At 37.7% G+C, this 20,382-nt stretch overlaps 1 protein-coding gene across 6 annotated transcripts in view; it reads right to left on the bottom strand.

Annotated features, from left to right (window-relative positions):
• Positions 1–20,382, bottom strand: part of LOC131551858 (uncharacterized) — a 40,248-nt gene that overhangs the window by 15,664 nt on the left and 4,202 nt on the right. For 3 of the 6 annotated variants that reach the window (XR_009273836.1, XR_009273837.1, XR_009273835.1), the window contains 14 exons: positions 13,373–13,473; positions 13,106–13,235; positions 12,856–12,905; positions 12,169–12,277; positions 11,620–11,778; positions 11,409–11,526; positions 11,235–11,296; positions 10,999–11,124; positions 10,547–10,626; positions 10,272–10,418; positions 9,638–9,834; positions 8,060–8,189; positions 5,198–5,382; positions 3,479–3,684 (listed from right to left, as the gene is read on the bottom strand). Coding sequence is in view for 1 of the 6 variants with exons in the window: in XM_058795043.1 (XP_058651026.1) it covers positions 3,522–3,684; positions 5,198–5,382; positions 8,060–8,189; positions 9,638–9,834; positions 10,272–10,418; positions 10,547–10,626; positions 10,999–11,124; positions 11,235–11,296; positions 11,409–11,526; positions 11,620–11,778; positions 12,169–12,277; positions 12,856–12,905; positions 13,106–13,235; positions 13,373–13,473 (1,757 nt within the window). In the remaining 5 variants the exon portion in view is untranslated. Of the gene's footprint in view, positions 1–3,101; positions 3,685–5,197; positions 5,383–8,059; positions 9,467–9,637; positions 9,835–10,271; positions 10,419–10,546; positions 10,627–10,998; positions 11,125–11,234; positions 11,297–11,408; positions 11,527–11,619; positions 11,779–12,168; positions 12,278–12,855; positions 12,906–13,105; positions 13,236–13,372; positions 13,474–20,382 lie in introns of those variants that run through there. The other 3 variants (XR_009273838.1, XM_058795043.1, XR_009273839.1) reach the window with 3 other exon arrangements.

Raw genomic sequence — 20,382 nt, forward strand, 5'->3', positions numbered from 1 at the left:
GTCATCCCTCTAAATGATGCATTAGACCCTTTTTCTGTTAGTAAACAATGTGACGTTTTTCTGTGGGCGGGGCTTAGCTGGAGGCAGAAAGATTCCACTGACCGCTTCACTAACGCTAGCTATGAAGTTTGTTTACCTTGTTTTTTTTAACAATGGCTGGAGAAAATCCGATTTTACCTGCATATGTAAGGTCACTCACTGTGCAGGACCATTATTGTTATTTAAATAAGTTAACTTTAACGGACAAAGTCAGATTGGCCGACCCTATGCTCATGGATGGACGATCTGACAGGATTAATGTTACCTCCGATTGAGTGACTCGTTAGAGAAACCTAACTAGTAGTAAAGAGAAACTCACCTGTGTCTATCTAGTCATGAAGACGTACATTTCAACTTCAGCAGGCTATTTTTACAGCTAAACGTTACATGAGAGTGAACTGCATGGGCCAAAATACAAAAAGTTAAACATTCAATGTGATGATATATTATTTGAAGATGTATGTAACTTATCATGGCCAAATAGTTATTTTAAAATATATACATCCTGTAAATTATGTAAGTTAAATTTACAATACTTTACATACAGTACATTTAAAGGAAGATGTGAATATTTTCTAGAAATAAAAATTCCAGAAATTAATTTTGAACTTTCTGTATTTGATTATTCTTTCTTACTAAGTTCTTAGAAAGTCCAGCCACTATCAATCACAACAATGTATATTACAGATGATTAAGCATATAAATCGTCAGTTTGTTGTTTTACACACATGCACACAGACATTATTTCATAGTTGTGAGATGCATAAGAAATCTTTAGACACGTAACACAAACCATAATCTATAACAACAAAAGACAATACTTTATTTAACCTTTTCTGATAAGAAGTGTGCGCTGCAAACGCGAGCATTTTGGCGATAGTTTCTGTCCAGTCCGCTCGTTTTATCTCGTTTAACCACAGCTGTCGTCGGTTTTTTTGTCTGGGAGTGGCAGCAGGTATGCGTTAAAATTTCAAATTGGAGCCTTTACTACATAGATTCTTGCATCCAACATCACAACAAGATGATATTTTAAGCTCCTCATGTAGCCGAATCTGCGCTGGTTTGAATGGGCCGCCTCCAGTTTTCCGTTTGTTTTGCCTCCAGCTAGCGCTGTGACGTAATCGTGACGTCGGCGCAAAAAGGGTCTATACCGCCACCATCTGCTCCGGAGTGCCCCGGTTGTGTCAAAACTCAATTAGATTGATTTCAGTTTTAGATTCAATCAATTTCAATCAATGTGATAAAAATGTGTACATTCAGCGCTCAATTTGAACATTTGGAATCTACTTGATTAAAGCATGTTCACAACAGAAACATAAATTAATTGTGTTGTACGTACATGTTTCATTTTTGTAATTTCAAATACCTGCTATGTTCATTTTTTTCAGTGTACACACTAGAGATTAATTATTATTATTTTACGTGGGTTTGTTATCAGATTTGTTTTGCTGTGAGAGAAAACAGAAAAAAACCCACAGGAATTAGAAACATGTTTTGCCCTCAAGTGATGAGAGAACTGTATTCGCTTTCTTAATATTTAGCAACAGATATTTAATATTATTTTAGCCACAGTTCCTTTTTTATTTTATTTTGTGCAACTATGGTTTTTGTATTATAAATCAATCTTCTCTTCATTATTCTTATGCTTGTTTTTATTTTGGTGCATTGCTTGTTTTTCTTTATCAAAAAGAAAATAAAGAAAGAGCATTTTTAGGAGACATGTCATGACTGGAGAGGGTGGGGAAGGGCGTAGGCTACTGAGAATCCCACAATGTCTTTCTTTCCTTGCCAGGAGTACTGTTTATGAAAGTGTGTTTGGATTGCCCTCCCTTGTGTGAACAGTTTGTGCAGCTAAATCATATTTTATCTTTATCGTATTAGCTTTGGATGGACACTTCCTGTTGATTGTTTTATACTTCCCATGGGCCGATTCACCAAAGGCACATTTGTTTGATGACAGATGTGGCGGTTTTGATGAATGTATTAGTTGTACCTTAGATTAGTGTTCATGTGACGTTCTGTACATTTCAGTTGCCTGTGAGAAAAACACTGTGAACAGTCTGAACAATGCCAAATGAATCACAAACTGTACTTGAACATACTTATACAGAGTGTAATTCTCTTCCACTACGTCAGCAATAGCACGATTCCTTTCCTCGAGACTTTCTTCAACTCCCACAGTTAGATTCACATGACCACATAATTCCACCACAAAGGTCAAGAGGTCATGTGTCAGGTCACCTCCCTCCATTTGCGGGTCCCACATGCCAGCTAGAATGCCCAGTCTCTTATTAATAGGCTTACAATGAAACCCACAATGTTCAACCACAAGACCGGATACACGGGGTCCACAGAGGCAAGATGCTAAACCAACACATCTGTCACACTTTAGCGTGTGTGTGTGTGTCTCCTCTAACACTGATTTTTGATTAAATCTATTACAAACACTACAAAAAATATCAGGTCATGGTATATAACAAAGACTGTGTCCTTCCTGACAGAATATTCCATACCTGAACACAATTCCCTTCATGAAGCTATAATTTACAAATTCAGTAACACCTTAGGGACCAATTCTCACTATTAACTAGTTGCTTATTAGCATGCCTATTTTTAACATATTGGCTGTTTATTAGTACTTATGAAGCACATATTCTGCATGACCATATTTTATATCCATAATCCACCCAATACCTAAACTTAACAACTACCATACTTTAGTTTTCAGCAAATTAGGAGTGTATTAAGGCAAAAATCATAGTTAATGATTTGTTAATAGCGAGAATTTTACCTTAAAATACAGTGTGACCACAAATTCATATAAAAATCCTTTAACATCCTCTTAATACAAGCAAGTGGTTAATACTTTCACTACATCACTTCATGACAATCCTTGAGTCAATCTTTGACATGAGGCACTGTCATGGAAATAAATATTTACCCATTTAAAAAAAAGTTCAGCTTTTATATCTGTATTTTCATTAATGTCAGTCTTACAGGAAGTTTCCTTGCCTCCTATTTCACCACAGCTACTTTTTCAAAAAGTGTGCAAAGTGAAAGTTATGACATTGATTTATTTTGCCAACTTGACCTTCATGGTTGAATGCAGTTTAGAATTCAAAATGCCTTTTTCCCATGCAATTGCCATTTTTATGAGTGGTTTTTGACTGACCCACCCATTAATTGAGACTATGGCTATTACATTTCTATCAGCCCGAAAACATGAAGTCATACACACCCAAAAATGAAACTGCCCTGAAATGACCCAGAGACTGTAATGCAGGGTGAACATATAACCCTCTTTTCTTACAAGACAAATGTCATTAAGGTAATAAGTGGGATAAAACATAAGATATGACCATGTCAGCTGTGTCTGAGTGTGTTCCTCCAGTAAGACAGGAAAGAAAGTGTTAATCTGGACAGTGTTTAGTTGGTTTACATTGCTTGGTGTTACTGCAGCACTTGTATGTCCTGGTGATCCCTCAGAGCTGAAGTCTGCCTAAAGTGGGGGCAGAAGGGTCTTCCTGTGGGCATTCTTGGGCCAGCTGGCGAAGAACAACGATGTGGGCAGTGTGTGTCTTAAGCATCAACTCCAACTCATCCTCACTGCTCCCCAAGACGTTCACTCCATTTACCTCCACCAGCCTGAAACAGACACCCACATTCTTCACTTAGCTGAATGTTGTGAAAGGGTTTTTCTTTACCATGGAGAGGATCCTCCGATCATCCACCACTGTTGTCCAGGCCTTTTTATGTTGCTGAGATCACTAGTGCATTCTTTTTTTCTGTTGATTTGGCCACTCATAATGTTCCTGCTATCTCTCTAATGGATTTGTTTTGTTTTTGAAGCCTAACAATTGTCTGTTTCACTTGCATGAAGAGCTCCTTTGAGCGCATGAAGTGGGTTCAGAGCAACAGCTTCTGAATGCAAATAGCACAACTCCAGACCTTTTACCTGCTCAGTTGATGTAGAAATAACGAAGGAATAGCCTACGACTGTCCACGAAACAGGTTTTGAGTCAATTGTTTAACTACTTAGGGTCCCTTAAAAAAGGGGGGAGGTACATATTAAAGAGCTGTAATTCCTTAATTTTTCCTCCAATTTTGATGAGAATACCTTCAAATTAAGGTTCAGAGTGTGCACTATTCAGAGTGTCCATATGCATTATATAACTGTAACTTGAATATGTTTTGGTCAGCAGCTAAAATAATAAAAATTGTGCCTGTGTCCAAATATATATATATGGACCTGACTGTATCTATATATGGAAGCAGCATTGGTGAAAAATAATTAAGGGATAAAAAAAATCTTAATGGATCACATGAAAAACAATTTTTAAGCCAGTTAAATTTTTTGCACTCGTTAGCTTTTATTTAATGAGCTGTGTTTTTGAAAATAGGAAAATGACTTTTGCCTTTATATTTGTTCACTCACTGTGAAAAGAGTTTTGCCAGAGGTTTGGCAATTAACTACCAAATACATGCATATTTTTGAGATCCCCCTTTTCCATTGGGTGTATATGCTAATTTTTCTTATGTTTTGCCCCTCCGTCCAACACTTAATTGTGTTTATGTACACGTGTTTGCATGTACAGTATATAGTTATGCGTTCTGTAAAAACCTAGATCACAAATGGAATATTTAAACCGCATGGCCATGTATTATTCATATTTTTATCTGTTCCTTGTGCGTAGTCGTCCAAGTTTTACATTTCAGTGTTTTCCTGTTATGCTCCCTGTCTCCTACAAATTTCCATAGCAACAGGGGAAAAAACACAAGAGCTGATGGAACCTCTGTGATCCTCTCTGCTCTTAAAGGTTGGAAAATTTGGGATGTCTCTTGGCATGTTTTATGAAAGGCCAATTAGAGGCTTAATTCATCAAAACATCTACTGCACTGAAATGACCTCTTTGATCTCACATTCTTTCACATTTCAGTTGTTTTTAAGACTATGGCCCAAAGGTTACAGTTGGTGGAAAGAATAGATCACCCAAAAATGGTGTTCCAGTTTTCATTTTTTGGTGAATTGTTCCTTTAAAGGTTTCTGTAACATTTTGGTGCAGGTAAATATAAGCTTGAAAATATGTTAAAAAGATTAATAATACAGATTCAAACATTCATTAAAAGATGTTTTTAAATCAATTGTGCTGACAATTACCTGTCATTCAGGCAGAGATTAGCACCCTTACTGTGTACCACCATCAGACCCTGGCCCTCTATCCAGTGCGCAGAGAAACCATAATGACCGTCTGGGCCTGCTTTCACTTGGGTGGCCACCAGCATGACAGGAGACTGCAAAGAGACCAGCTGAGTCAGAGTAGGGCTCTTCCTCTCGGCTTTCTCCTGCAGGAAAAGAAAAAGAAAAAACTGTTTAAAAGCATCAAAAGCTGTGAATAGCTGGCGGCTCACCTCAATGAGACACTGCTCCCATTTTATAGTAACAGAAGTGGAGAGCCAAAGGATCTGTCCTTGAAACAACACTTTTAAAAGTGTGAAGTGTTAAAGCTAACAGCCTCCATCATCTGACTGCCGTAAAGAAAATTAGCTTTATTATTTGTGGAGTAAGCAGGATTTAAAATTAAGTTGTCGTCACACATACTAATGGCGTGTGAATTAGGAGAGAACATTCCATAAAAAAAAAAAAAAGGGGGTAGAAACAATTTCAAGTTAGAATTTGCTAGCAAATTTCACAAACAATTACACAAAGAAATGGAAAAGTAACACATTGAACTTAATGTGAAATTTTGAATGAGAAAATGTTTAATTTATTGTAAAACATACTCCAGAACTCTAATTACAACTTCAAAATTGATTTTTACAACATACCAGCCATTAAACTCTTAAAAAAAAAATTTGTATTTTCTAACCTTTTTTCAAACTTATCTGATTCTTATAAGGAATAAAACAGGTAAAATGTAATATATTTAAAATACAGTATAAATGTATATACAAAATGAGCTGTAAAACAGGTCACTAAAGGGGCCAAAACATGTCATGACTCATGATGACTAATGAGTCCATCACTGGTAAACATGCAGGATCACATAAACCCACACCCCCAAACCAATAGCTGAGACAGAGACTGAATACAGGAAATGAGTGAAAAGATAGATGCAGAGTGATCAGGTTTCTCTGAACATGCAACAGAAAACCGAGGTGAGGGCTCAAGTCTCCTAGCGTGTGAAAGCCCTGCGGCCAAGGCTACTGAGCCTCTCCCCAGACAGGGGCACCAGACGGCTCGCTCACACAGGAAACCCCCCTACAGAAATGCTTAGGAGCCCTTATCACCCCACTGTTTGGATTCCCTAGGGCATGCCATATAGCTCGGGCCTTGCTCAATTATTTAAGAGAAGTAGCATAAGGGCAGGTACTTAAGAATTAATCATTTTGGTCAACTTTCATTTGCTTATAATGTCATCCTAACCTGGTGATGGAGCGAGGTGAGGGAATAGCTACTGGCCACAGAGCAAACAGAAGAGCAAGCTGAACAATGGAAATACAGAATATAACTTGGCAACTGTCTTTTAAACCATAGAGGATTGGGAGGTGCTGTGCGACGAACAATCGGTTGAGAAACGGGCACACCTTCAGAAATCCCCTAACTCTTATGAGATGGGAGAGGAAGCCGTGCCAAGCCCCGGATTGTAGGATTGTGTTTCGCATGAGAAAGGCTTCCGGACTCGGTTAGAAAAGCGTGGCTGGTATTAATGATATAAGTGAGGCACTGTCAGTTACAATAACGGATTCGCAGGGCCCCAAAGTGTAGTGTTGCATGCAGTAAAATGGCAACCTCAAGATGGACTATAAATCCATAAGAGAGCCAAATGCTGCCACAACTATTAGCCACTCGGCCTCTTAGCCGCCAGTGCAGCTCAACACGGTGACCGCCAAGACATCGGGAAGAGGGAACAATCAAAGTGAGCCCAACTACTGGGAGCTCTCATGCTTGGCCGCAATAACAGTATCTCGACCACCTTTCCCATGAGAATAGTGAAACCTAATCCGAGTCTGCAACCACGACTGCATCTCTGGCCTGGAGGCAAATTAAGTGTATTGCAATTGAAATAAAAAAAGAGAAGATTAGAAAAGGTTTGGGCCATATTTTTTTAGAGGGGTTTTCCCCCAAATCCCTGTATTTCAGTTTGAGACCCCACGATAGCCGCCTCGTTACTTTTCGCTCTATTTCAACAACCCTCCCCACCCTCTTCCTGTCTTTTCTGATGCACAGCAGTCACGACGGATCGTGGAGATTAGAGGCAATGATGAAATATTTCCTTATTGTCAGATAATCTAGGGAAAATAAATGGCAGCCTGCTCCTTATTAGGTCCTAGGATTGTATTAGTTCCCAGACTGCTCTGTGTCCTGACCTGCGCCTTTCCCCTGATTAGGTCATATGATAAACATTAGCCACTGCTTCTTTCCCACCAACTCAGCACCTAAAGACTGTGGCCTGAGGGCGGCAACGTGACACGCTCTTTTCTTGCAAAGCCCCGGTCGGCATGTGTCCTTTCATGGCACCTCGTTAGGTCTCTACCGATGAGATGAAAGAGCCGCTTTAAGAGCACAGAGGTGGGAAAGAATCACAGGTACGGCCACGACACGGATAGTTTTACACTAGCGTTTCGTGTCATCCTGGCTTTTAAAAAACGAGTGGCGTTGGTGCCAATGACTCACTGGTGTGGTGACTATCATTGCGAAATGACAATTAATTTGCTTCCCATTTGTTTAAAAAGTTTGAAAAAGGTCACTTATACATTACGAGAAAAGCTTTAGGACTTCATGTCGATTAACTGTGTTCATTTTTCCCCCAAATGTTTTTGTATGTCCAACAAAGTGCTTGCATATTGGGAAAAGCCAAGACTGTAATGCTCACATTAGTACCATATGTTCAGCCTCATTAAAATGTGGTCTAAAATAATAACTACTGGCCTGCGTTCACATGTCAGCACTATATCATTTCATACTGCACCAGGAATCTCTGAAAACTTTTAGAAACTAGATCAGGGGTTCCAGTCTCACCTTGGCCTGTGTCTTCTCCAGAACTTCATGCAGGTGAGCCACCTGTCGATTGAGGTGAACTAGTATGATCTCGTCTTTAAACACCTGGCAGTTTAGCCTCATCTTCTCCAGAAGTCGGACCTCTGATGGCCTGAGGAGTAAACAAACACAAGCTGCTCCCTTGAGCTCTCTTTAAGGAATAGTTCCCTTAAAAATGTTAATTCTGAGAATTTTTATCCTGCAAATGACTTACATTTTGGTCTGTTCTTCACACATAGCTACTGTAGGGCTTCAGAAGACTTGGAATATAGCGCACAAGTTATATGGGCCAGTTTTATGATACGTTTATTATTTCTAGCAGTTTGGACCTTCAAAGTCTCTCTTTACATATAAAAATTTTCAATATTCTCCTAAAAATTAACCTCTTATATTCAGAAGACAGAAACCCATAAGGGTTTGGAACAACATGGGAGTAAATTATGACAGAATTTTTATTTTTAGAGAACTATTCCTGTAAGATTTGTCTTGGATTAGGAAGCTCATCTTCCAACAGACTTCCAATATTCTGTCACTTTATATCAAAGATTAGGCTTTTTTATTATTCTGCGGCTCGATCTTAAATAAATGTAAGTGGTCTAAACCTCTCATGTTCTCAGACCCAAATATCTTAGATTAATGTCATCCAAAAACCCTGAAACTTGAAAGATTTGTTTGCAGTTTTTGCTGGGGAAATGGCCAAGCACTTGAAGGACATAACGTAACAAAAAACAATAAGCCTTCAATTTAAGTGGCTTATCAGGTAATTAATGAGGACTTGGACATATTGATTCATGATGCTATTTTCTCACACCCTTATCCATTCCTGCTTTCAATCTGTTCAGCTCAGAAAGATGTCAGAATAAATCAAAGGCCGTTAATGCTGAGAAAAAGCAGGAAACTACTGGGTGAGACCCACACCGGCTTTTTCCTCAAACACCCTCTCTTTATTTGCACACCTCATAAATTAAACAGGTACGGATTCCCGTTTTGCAAAGGTAACTGTTTTCATATGATAAGGCTGATTCTTAAAAAAAATCCGCTTTTGTGTTCCATTAAAAAAAAAAAAAAAATCAATAATGACAAAATTATCATTTTGGGGCAAACTAAAACATTGTCAGAACCATGAAGATGTTAAGAAAATACATTAAACATTGGCATGATGGGTCCAATCATAAGGTGGACTAGGGAGCAGCTTTCTCAGCACTTCAGGAAATTAGGAAAGATTTGTGGACTACCCATAACCCTCATCCAAATGACCTTCAGCACTGACGCCATAAACTGTAAACAGAGCATCAATAATCACAGGATGTACTGTACACTCTCTACAAGTAAATTACACTAAGGGCATCCAAAACCAGCTCTGATCATCAGTTCTTCCAGCCTCTCCTTCTGGAAGATGGAACACATCATTATCCATAAAGAGCAATTCATTAATGAACAGTTCCTTTCCCTCTTCCTGTTCCCTGTAATAATCCCATATAATTACCCAACGGCTCTGTATTAACCTTCAGAACATTCTATTATGATTTATTCTATTCTATAGTAAGAGCATATACTTACTTATTCTTCAGCACTGGTGCAGTGTTAAGATTGTCCATGAGCGTTTGAAGGGTCTGTCTTTTCCTCTGCAGATTGTCCTGGGCCTCACTGAGAAGCCTCTTCACTTCAAAACTGTCTGTTTGCACGGCATCCATCTCCCCCTCCATCTTCTTCAGCTCTGAACAGAAGGCTACCAGATCATGGTAAAGCTCCTGAACCTGGTTATCATACAGACACGGATCAGCTAAAAGCAATAGTGGAAAACAGAGTTAGCTGTCACATTTTTTCCCTTAGAGTAGGTTTATTTTTGCAAGTCTATTTCTGCGTAAGAACATACCTCTAAATTTCGGCTACAAAAAAGCTACTGAACATTTCCACTGTGCAGTTCATTGAACACACACAGACCCTGTGATGACATGTACTAAAAGTAGACACAATTCTAAAAAAATGTAAAGTTTCATGACAAAATTCACAATAATTCTTCTTATTTAAGAGGGTTTTGAATTAGAAACCAACAAGAAATCCATTACTAGAGAAAATAAGGATTTGTATAATTTGAGTTTTAACTAAAAAAAAAAAAACCTATAGTTCCCTGTGTGACAACCAGCCCCAGTGTTTATTTACAATGGTGAAACAGAAGACAGGATGTATTTACCTGTATGATGACGTTTTGAAGGGAGGCCACCTGTTGATTTAGCTCTTGAATCTTCCCAGTGTTGTTTAGCAGATTTATGCTCTGAATATTGTCAGTGGGACAAATAATGTTGTTATCTGATGAATAAGGACCCGTTTTCTGTGTTTCCTACAAGTTTTGTGAGGCAAAAGTTTAATCACAGTTTTAAAAGTTTAAAAGTTTTAATACCTAAGACAGTTATATTTGTGTTTTTTACTACATTGAAATACTCAGCTAAAACATGCAATTCTGTCTACCTTCCTATATAAGTGAAGCTCCATTAGTCTCATCTCTGAGCCAGGCAAATCTCCAATCTGCTGCTCAGGGAAGAACTCATCTGAAAAACGTGGAAAAATAGAGACGGTATGTAAAAGTAAATTCACTGTGTAAATTCCAGAGCACTTACAAGCCACAAGCCATATATGATTCTCTCCAAACGCAAGACTAAATGGCTGATCTTTTCCAAAGAAGACAAATGAAAAAGCCCAAAAAATAATACAATAAATTGAGCGTAAGTCAGATTGATTTGATTAATTTTAAATAATATCCCAAAGGACACACTAATGGACATGCTAGGCAAATACCCATCATTATTTTATAATCTGCTTTACTGTAAGTATTAATACAAGTATTCTATTTTACATGATTCTTATACAAAGACATGTGCACATTGATATTTTACTCCTTTTTGCTTTTTTATATACAAAACCTTCACTGCTTTTCAGGTTGAAGTTATCTTTGTCTTCATTAATTCCCAGCATCCTCAGACAGGACTCCACCACTTTTCCCACACTTGTCTCTTTGGGTGTCCTTAAATGAACTGTTCGATCTGACGCTAAATCAAAATAACAGACAGATATAGGCATTTGTAAAACTTTAAAATAAATTTTAAAAATGACATACTGAAATGATACATGGAACAAAATCGCATGGACAGAATTTTACCATTGACTGTGATTTCAATGAGATGTGAGTTCTTCTGAAATCTTGCATTTAGTTCTTTCTGTCTGTGAGAGAGAACAGGGTACATTTTCAGGTCAACCTATAAATACTGTTATGAAAATGTAATGATTTGTGATAATGCAGCTGTTTCAAATTCTACATAAAAGGACGATCTACCTAAATTTGAATGAACATTGGCTCATGTTGATGCTGTTGACTTGAGGAGAAGATTTTGACTTGGTCATGGACACCAAAGCTGCTGTGAATTTCTCAACATTGTGTGGACCAAACCTTTCTTTTGAGGGAAAGAAAACAAGTTTGGTACCAGAAGTTTGCAGTCAAAGTACTTAGATGTGGACTCAAACAGTTCATGGTTGTATTATGGTACCAAGGAGGGAGTCGAGTCTTTGGGTGGTGGAGTTTGGCGGGTGTAACTCATGGTAAATGGCAGACAGCAGCCTCTCTCTCTCCTCCAGATTGGACACTTGAAGGATTTCGAGGGTGTTGAGATCAATAGAAGCGATGTGAGATCCACTGAACTCTGCCTCTGTAAGGTTTGATCCACCCGAAGCCACAACATTGCTATTAACATCTCTTCAAACTGTTACTTATGATAAATAACACTAATGGATCTATAAAATAGCTCTTTATTGGTTTGAATGTGTTAAAAAATGGGCCTTGCAAATCATTAGCTAGAAATGGTAAAAGTCTCTATGGTATTAGCTATAAATGTTGCTTTTCCTCTCTTTTTAAGTTGATGCATGCATGGAAATACTTCTTAAGCTGATGCAATAACTTAAAAGTGCAAATGAGTAATACATAATCTGAACAGTTATCGGTTTGCGGCTATGCATTTGTCTCTTTGAATGTTTGGCGAATTAAAAAATTTAAAAAGGGTGGGAATATGACAAAAACAAATGTGCAAACTGTACTTTACCTCTAATGAAAGGCAGGCATTTATGTAGACCAATATTACTAAACCACAGGCAAACCTCCTCCGTGTTCAGCTCTGCTAAAGGTTTGGCTCTGTACCCATTAGAATCCCACTAAATACAGACAAACACATACAAATGAAGTTCTCAACATGCATGCATGTATACACATAACTTGAAAACAAGTCTTCATGAACATACCCCTGCACGTTCACAGAGAATTAACACAATGAAAGACATGTCCACACACTCACACACAAAAAACAATTTAGGACATTCCACCTTAAAAGACTGACAGTTTTTTTAACCATGTAGAATTTTCTGCGCTCCTACAAAAGACATAGCATGAGTGTACTTGCGTATACCCTACAGCTGTGGATGCTCTGATTGCACATTAAAATGAGGGGTATTTTCAACTTTTAAGTGTGAAACTGGATGCACTTTTACAAAATGGCTATATTTTTCCACTGCTTATGCTATTTTACTGATTTTGACATTTCAGAAGGTCAGTGGGGTTATAAAAATAAGTATATGTTCAAAATTATGAAGGAATAAAAGCCTTCTATGTTTATTGACCAGATTCAAATATCATGAGACATGCTCTGAGGCATCTTACATAATGTGAATGAACAAAACTTTATCATCATCAAAACCAAAACTACTTGAGAAACTGAAGCAAAAAATGGCCTTACCTTCACTACACTTTTTCCAGAATGGTCCTTGGACTGAGGAATGTACGATGCTGAGAAGAGGAAAAATGACAGGTCTAGCTGCTGGACTACCTTAAGAATCCTTCTTACCAGGAAAGATTGGTGCTGGTTAAGCTATTTAACCAAGAAAGCCTTTCTGGTTACACTAGTTACAATGTCTAGTGGGAAACCTCTACACAGCCTTTGTAATTCAGTCAATGGGTCACAATATAAGGTCACATCATGTCTTTACCAACAGTTATCCTCCTTTGACGTGGGGATTCCTCATCTTCAAGGATTTCATCTCTTCCTTGACATGTGGAGTGAAAGGTATGACTTTTTGGCACCGTATCGCCCAAACTACAGGACCTAGTGGCTGGTTTCTGTGACAGGATGACAAACAAGAGCATTCATACATGTAAAACCCTTTTAAATTATATATTCCAAGTGAAATCTGGATTATGTTAATGGGTTATATTAAACAGGTACCATTTGTAAAGGTAATGCCGAGTGATTTTACCTTTTGGTGAGTTAACATGCTTATCTTACTGCTCAGCGGTAGTAGCCTCAACTCTTCCTTTAGCAACTCATGGCTGCAGGCATCCTTGTTGCTCAGGTCATCTAAATGAGTAAAACAACACATCACAAAGATGTCAGCACATTTAACAGATGCCCTCTGAGCTGATGGGAAAGAACTTTTGGATCCAGAGAAGCCCTAACTCTGTCTGGGTCATTGAGTCCATCTCTGGGAAACAAAACAAGTAGAACTTCAAGCTAACATGGGAAAAATTGGTCCCAAACTCAAGTCTGGACAATCCAGAGCTCCATATTTGGTGTATTGTGCTCGGTGGAACACACTTGAAAGCTTGGATGGAATTTGTGTCAAATTAATAATGACAGCCGGAAACAGCTCCTTAATCTCTGTATGCTAGTGCTAATAATGTTGAGGAAGGAATGAAAGCGTTTTCTTTTCACTATGATTGTTTTTACACAAGCTCTGTAGCATCAGTCATCACTGATTTATCATGAGCCTTGTCTGGACACTCTGTAAATATATGCCAACACACAGCAAACCACACTGAGATACTGTGGGATGTTGCAAAACTAGGCTGACAGTGAAAAGGACAAGTCAGGGACTGTCTGGCTAGTGGCATACTTTAGTGACCAGTGACATGCTATGTTTTCCCACAGACAGCAGACATTCTAGCATTCCCATAACCGCACTGCTTTCTGAACCCCCTCCCTTTCCTTCATAAAAAAAAAAAAAAAAGCAGGAAAAACAAACAAGTGCTGGGAATTGACACACTGAAATGATGGTCTTAAGTCCTGTCAAAAGTCCACTCTCTCTGATCCCTGTTTTTTTTTTTTTTTTTTTTGCATAACAGGAACAGTAACACAACATACATATATAGAGGATCACATTGTTTTCAACTATTATCAATTACATTCATAACAGCATCAAAGGAACAAATAGAAAGAAAATAAAAAAGGGGGATAACTCACAAAACATTTTAATAGGAAAAGGATTCAATAATTCTATATATCCTTTTTGCTTTTTTATTTCTTAGATCTTTTAACTCTTCAATGTAATGCTTTAGTTCAGTTTTAAACAATGCAATGTTAGGTTTATTGTTAGACCATTTTTGTTTGTGTATATGGTATTTCCCATACATAAGTATTAAACTCTCTGATCCCTGTTGATTCTGCATATCAGTATGTGTTTGGCATCAGTGCCAGATTTGTACTGTACATTGCCTGAGGAATATTACTGGCTTATATCAATTCAATAGTTAAATATTATGTGGAATACGGTGGAATGGTATATCATAGAGATTTGTTTTTTGGGCCTATAGATTCATCACTTGTGCAATACATAATCTACACAACTAACACAATCTTAAAACATCACAGATAAACTGATCTTGCACAACAATAACGCCTCCCTTTATATCCGGATTTCCTTACCGGGAGACCTCAGACATTCAAGATAGGCAATAACTGGTTTGGCACCATCATGCTGAGCACTGGAACCCCACGGGGCTGTTGCTGACCCTAATGACTGCTGGCTCATGACTGTACTGTCAAACATAATACAAACCGCATCATCAAGTTCAGGGATGACATCGCAGCGGTGGGCCTCATCAGCAACAACGATGAGTCATCACACAGAATGGAGAATCTAGTAGATTGCTGTGCAAACAACAATTTGTCTCGAAATGTTGACAAAACAAACTGACACTGCAATGACCACCTCCCATAGCACATCAATGGGTCTTCTGTAGAGACAGTCAGGATGGAGATGTTTCTGGGTCTGCACATCACTTGTACCACCTCACTAGCCAAAAAAGCACAGCAGCATCTCTTTGTGTGGTGACTGAGGAGGGCAAACATCCCCCCACCCATTCTCACCACATTCTACAGAGAAACAATTGTAAGCATCCTAACAACATGGTTTGGAAACTGCAATGATTCAGACCGCAAGGCCCTGCAATGCCTTGTAAAAACAGCTGAGAGAATTATTGGAAGCTCACTCCCTCCCATATCAGACATTTGCCACAAACAGTGTGTGAACAGGACCTAGACCATCACATAAGACCCCATCCGTCCCTCCAATGAACTCTCTGACCCGTAAAGAAGGCATACTAGATAGCCAACACAGAGATTTGACAGACTTTGCAAGAGTTTTTTTTTTTCCCTTAAAGCTCCTCAATGCCCTGACACTTACAGAACATTGAAATAATACGTCTACAAAGACACATTTTGACTATTTTAGAATCTATTTAATGTGGATAAGCTACAGCCAGTACACATGTCAGCAGTGTGGATGCACTTCTCCATAACCAAAAAAAAGATGCTAGAGAAGCAATATGTAAAATTTGCTCTGCTGAAATATAAAGATGTGATCAGCTCATGCCATCTTTTACTAATACCAGTCCTCTGCACCACAATTTTATTATTATAATTTGTGCTACTGTTGCCAGTGCATTATTTGCATAGCTTTGTCAAGGTTACATTTGCATATGTTGTTGTTGCGCAATTATTCATCATCTACATTATGACCAAAACACAAACAACTTAATAGACTGCAATTTAATATCCTTCATTTAGGATGTTGGTTAATCAGGGCCTATGTATCCATTCATTGGAGAATTTTAAGATGTATTTATGTTCAATCATTTACCATTCAGCCATGATCCTTTGAAAACTTTTTCTTTTTTTTCTTTTTTTTTGCTTTTCAAAAGCAGTAATACTGTGACAGTTGTTGATCAACACTGTAAAAAATGGCTGTAAAAAAACAACCAATTTCCAACAGTTAAATACTGTTATTTCAATAGACAGTTTAATTCTGTAAATTAACAGCCAAAGTCTCATAGATTAATCACTTGCTATAAATTTGCAACATTTAACTGTAAACCCGTTGGCGCCTTTAAAAAAAACTGTTTTGCGCTGTAAAAAGCAGCATGTGAGGGGTGGGGATTTTTTTTTTCCCTTCACCTCCGTTGTTTTGAAGGACACGGTTCAAGGTAAGTTTGTCTTTTTGTTGTTAAATCACGTCTTTCGAAAGGTATTTGTGATTGTGCTACTTTACGCGAATCACGTTTTGCAGGCAGTTCTTAAGGTCAGCCATTCTGCTAAAGTAAGTTAGTTTTCTCCGACCTTCGATTTTTACAACGAATATACTTTGCTTGGTTAAAAAGGTACTACTTCGACATAAGCTCTATTTAATTTTGTAGAAACCCTTAAATCCACATCTATTTCTGATTCATGACGCTAATTTTAGATACCAGATGCTTAATTTACATGTAAATGTTACTCAATAAGTTACACCAAGCCAATATAATCCACGCAAAAAAAAAATTGTTTAATCTAATGGTGGAAGTACCTACTTGTATTTTATCGAGATTTACACAAAGGCCTAAGTTATATGCAAGAGGCATATTCAGAAAGTCGAAGAGGGCGTTACTGAAACGCAATATTTTTCAAATAGGAATGCATTTATATGTTGTTTGGACTCTGGGTCTCAATTACTTACATTGTCCATATACATAGCTCCAATTTACTCCTGAAAATGTATTTGTGTTCTGATGGCAAAAAAGTCAGACATCTTGGATGGCGTGAATTGTCAGCAAATTTTCATTCATGCGTAAACTATTACTTTGAACATAATTGGGAAAGAAGACATCATGAGAACTATTTTAAGATTCATTCTAATTGAGAATTTTTTTTAATATCATTTCAGGGAGGACAGAGACCTGCATTGAACGATGGTTGATTACCCTTGAGGGTCGCGTCATTTGTGAGGGTGTACACCCAAGATTTCTGACTGCAGTAGCAACAATGTTCGCAATGTACTACGTCTTTAACCTTCAGTATACAGAGGAGGCATGTGGCACATTGGAATTCATTCAGAGGTATTTTATTTACCTTATACTGTAACCTGTAGATTGATTTTTTTTCTTTTATTACTCCCTAATTTCAGCAAGTATATATTTAATCAATTAATTAAACTAAAAAAGGTAGACTGAGTAAGTTTATTCTTTTTAAGTTTTTTCTATTAATATACATATATATTTTTTAATACCCTTAGACGATTCATTGGGATAAACCCTGAAAAAGGCACGAAGACCAGCAGAGGCAAGGTTGTTTCAAAGAAAACTGGAAAGATCGTGAACAAGGCGACAGCTACTGTCAACCCCAAAGTCGCATCCTTCTAAAGAACCTCATCGATTTCGAATGGGATTTTGTCTAGGTAACTAAACTTAATTGACCCCTACCACTTACATGTTCTAGCTTCCTGAGAGAGTTACCATCTCTAATCTACATTCATATTCAGTGGTAAGAGTGTAACCCTTTGGAAATGTTTTTTTTTTTTTCTGTATTATTATTACCTAAAATTGCATCCGATCACATGCATAGACAAAACACAAGGAGCTTCAACTAAACATTCACAGTGCTGTAGGAAAGTTATGTAAACTTTGGGATTACCTTGTTATCTTGATGACCCACAACTTTTTGGGATAATTTTTTAGTTCTGTTTAAAGGGATAGTTCCCCCCAAAATTTAAATTCTCTCATTAATTACACACCCTCATGTCGTTACAAACCCATAAGTCCTTTGTTCATTTCAGAACACAAATTAAGATGTTTTTGATGAAATCTGAGAGCTCTCTGACCCTACATAGACAGCAAGGTTACTACCACCACTGTCAAGGTGCAGAAAGCTGCCAAGAACTTCAACAAATTAGTCCATGTGACAGCAAGTGTTTTTGCGCAACAAAAGTATTCTCGTAGCTTCATAAAATTACGGTTGAACCACTGATGTCACATGGACTTGCTGTCTATGGAGGGTCTGAGAGCTCTCAGATTTCATAAAAAATATCTTAATTTGTGTTCTCAAGATATACAGATGCTAGATCAATTAATTATTCACTCCTTTCTGGCTAACTAGAAAACCCAATAACTTTTACACACAGCTGAACTGTTTGGTCATGTCTTGACCTTCAGTTGTGTTAAGATTGTGTTTTGTCAGTTTTTCCTCCTCTACTGTAACAAAAGATAAAAAACAGTTCATTAACCAGAATTTTAATTTTCTGAGGAATTAAAAGCGTTTCCAGAGTGTACGAGCACTAGCTTTTTCCATGTGCTATATTTTGTCACTAACATTTTGAAAATGTTTTCTCTCTCCAGACCCGGATGTCCTGTCAGGTCAGAGCCATCAGAAGCTGGAGTGAGACATTTTTTTCGACTACTGGTTTGGTTAAATGTTTGGTTGGCTATGTGTTCCTATCAGACTTGCACTTAGTCTCATGCCAGATTAAAACAATAACAACAACAAAAACTTGTGGCATTTTGGCAGGGGTTTTTTTTCTACTGTATTTGTAGTTTTTTTTTTTTTTTTTTACACAGGGGTTCCTTTAATTGCACTTTTTCTCTGTGATGCTGCTTTTATTGTTAAACATACTTTTAAATGTTTACACTTAAAATACTGTTAAAAGATTGTAATAAGAGCCAATTTAACAATGCTTTTAGTTGTTTTAATAAATGGCAAATTAAGCACTATATCAGTCTATTTCTCCTTTTATTTTCTTTACACGAGAGATGTTAGGATATCAGACAGAGTAAATAGGAAGTAACTTGTATTGTATTTCACAATTATAGCTGCCATTACTGTGAAATTACAGCACAGTCATAAAATGTAAAACAGAAATGAAAGTGTAGAATTATGAGAAATCTCTGGAACCATTGCTGCCAGTACTTTACTGTAAAATTACAGCACAGCCGTAAAACAGAAAACAGTTCATAAACTGTAAAATTACGGTAAATCGCTGGAACCATTGCTGCCAGTACTTTACTGTAAAATTACAGCACAGCCGTAAAACAGAAAACAGTACTTGAACTGTAAATTAACAGTAAATGGCTGAAACCACTGCTGCCAGTATTTTACTGTAAATTTACGGGGACATTTTTACAGTGAAGGCAAATAGGGCTGACTGTGTGAATAAGTAGTAATTCTTTGGCTAAAGTTAATTCAATTGCGGACAGTGGTGGGAAATGAGTTTTCTTAACATAAAATTACCATTTAAACTGCACTCAAACATCTCTTTTGGTGGAAAGTGAATGAGGCAAAGCCCAATAAAATTAGACATATCGACCTCAACTGAATCTCTTACAGTTAAATACTAGCCAGCAATAGCATGCTAAATGCTAAACATTTTTTGTACTTTAAGTCATGCATGGTGATGACAGAAAGCACAACAAGGGGAAATACAGTCAGCACTTACGGGGGTACACTTAAGTACACTGAACAACCAGCTAAATAATTTTTCTGACTGCAATGATTTTTTTTTTTTACAATGATTGTTGACTCAAGTCTTCACTGTCGTCTCTAAGTTGCACTGCAAACTTGCTAAAAGGCATTTAATTTTATACTTTTGAAATGACAATAAATGTGACTTGACAAGCAAGAGGAAGGGAGACTGATTCCTTCAAGAGCAATTAAATTGTGAGATTAATTTGACCTTTAAACTGACATTCAGAAATGGTCCAACTTCCTAGACTAATTGTGTGAAACTGTCCAAACAAGATTTTTTTTTTTCCTGAAAAACTTGCACTTAAGTTAAGCTCTATCAACTACATCTATTCAGATCGTAATTATGAAAAAACGAAACAGTGTCTCAGCTTGTTTAGTTCCCAGACAGAGCCAAAATGATCCAGCAAAGGACAGGAGGCTTTATAGAAACTGGGCCACTTCACACGGTCTGTATGGTGCAGTCAGCCCTCTGACAGCCTCTGGTTGTTCTAGACAGTGAACAGGAAGAGGATATGTGCAGAGACTGCCCCAAGACTGCAGGGAAAACTCAGTAAAGCCAAGGACTTAACACAGGTCAAGATCTGAGGGAACCAACAACGAGATCTCGCTGCAGGAGAATAACACGCATATGTGCTGCAGTCCAACACATTCTCCTCCCTGCAAACAGCCAGTAAATTGCAAAATGGATTAATGGAAAACCGCATGGCCGAGGGAGGTAGA

The sequence above is a fragment of the Onychostoma macrolepis genome, chromosome 13 (assembly GCF_012432095.1).
Source record: "Onychostoma macrolepis isolate SWU-2019 chromosome 13, ASM1243209v1, whole genome shotgun sequence".
Taxonomy (NCBI): Eukaryota; Metazoa; Chordata; class Actinopteri; order Cypriniformes; family Cyprinidae; genus Onychostoma; species Onychostoma macrolepis.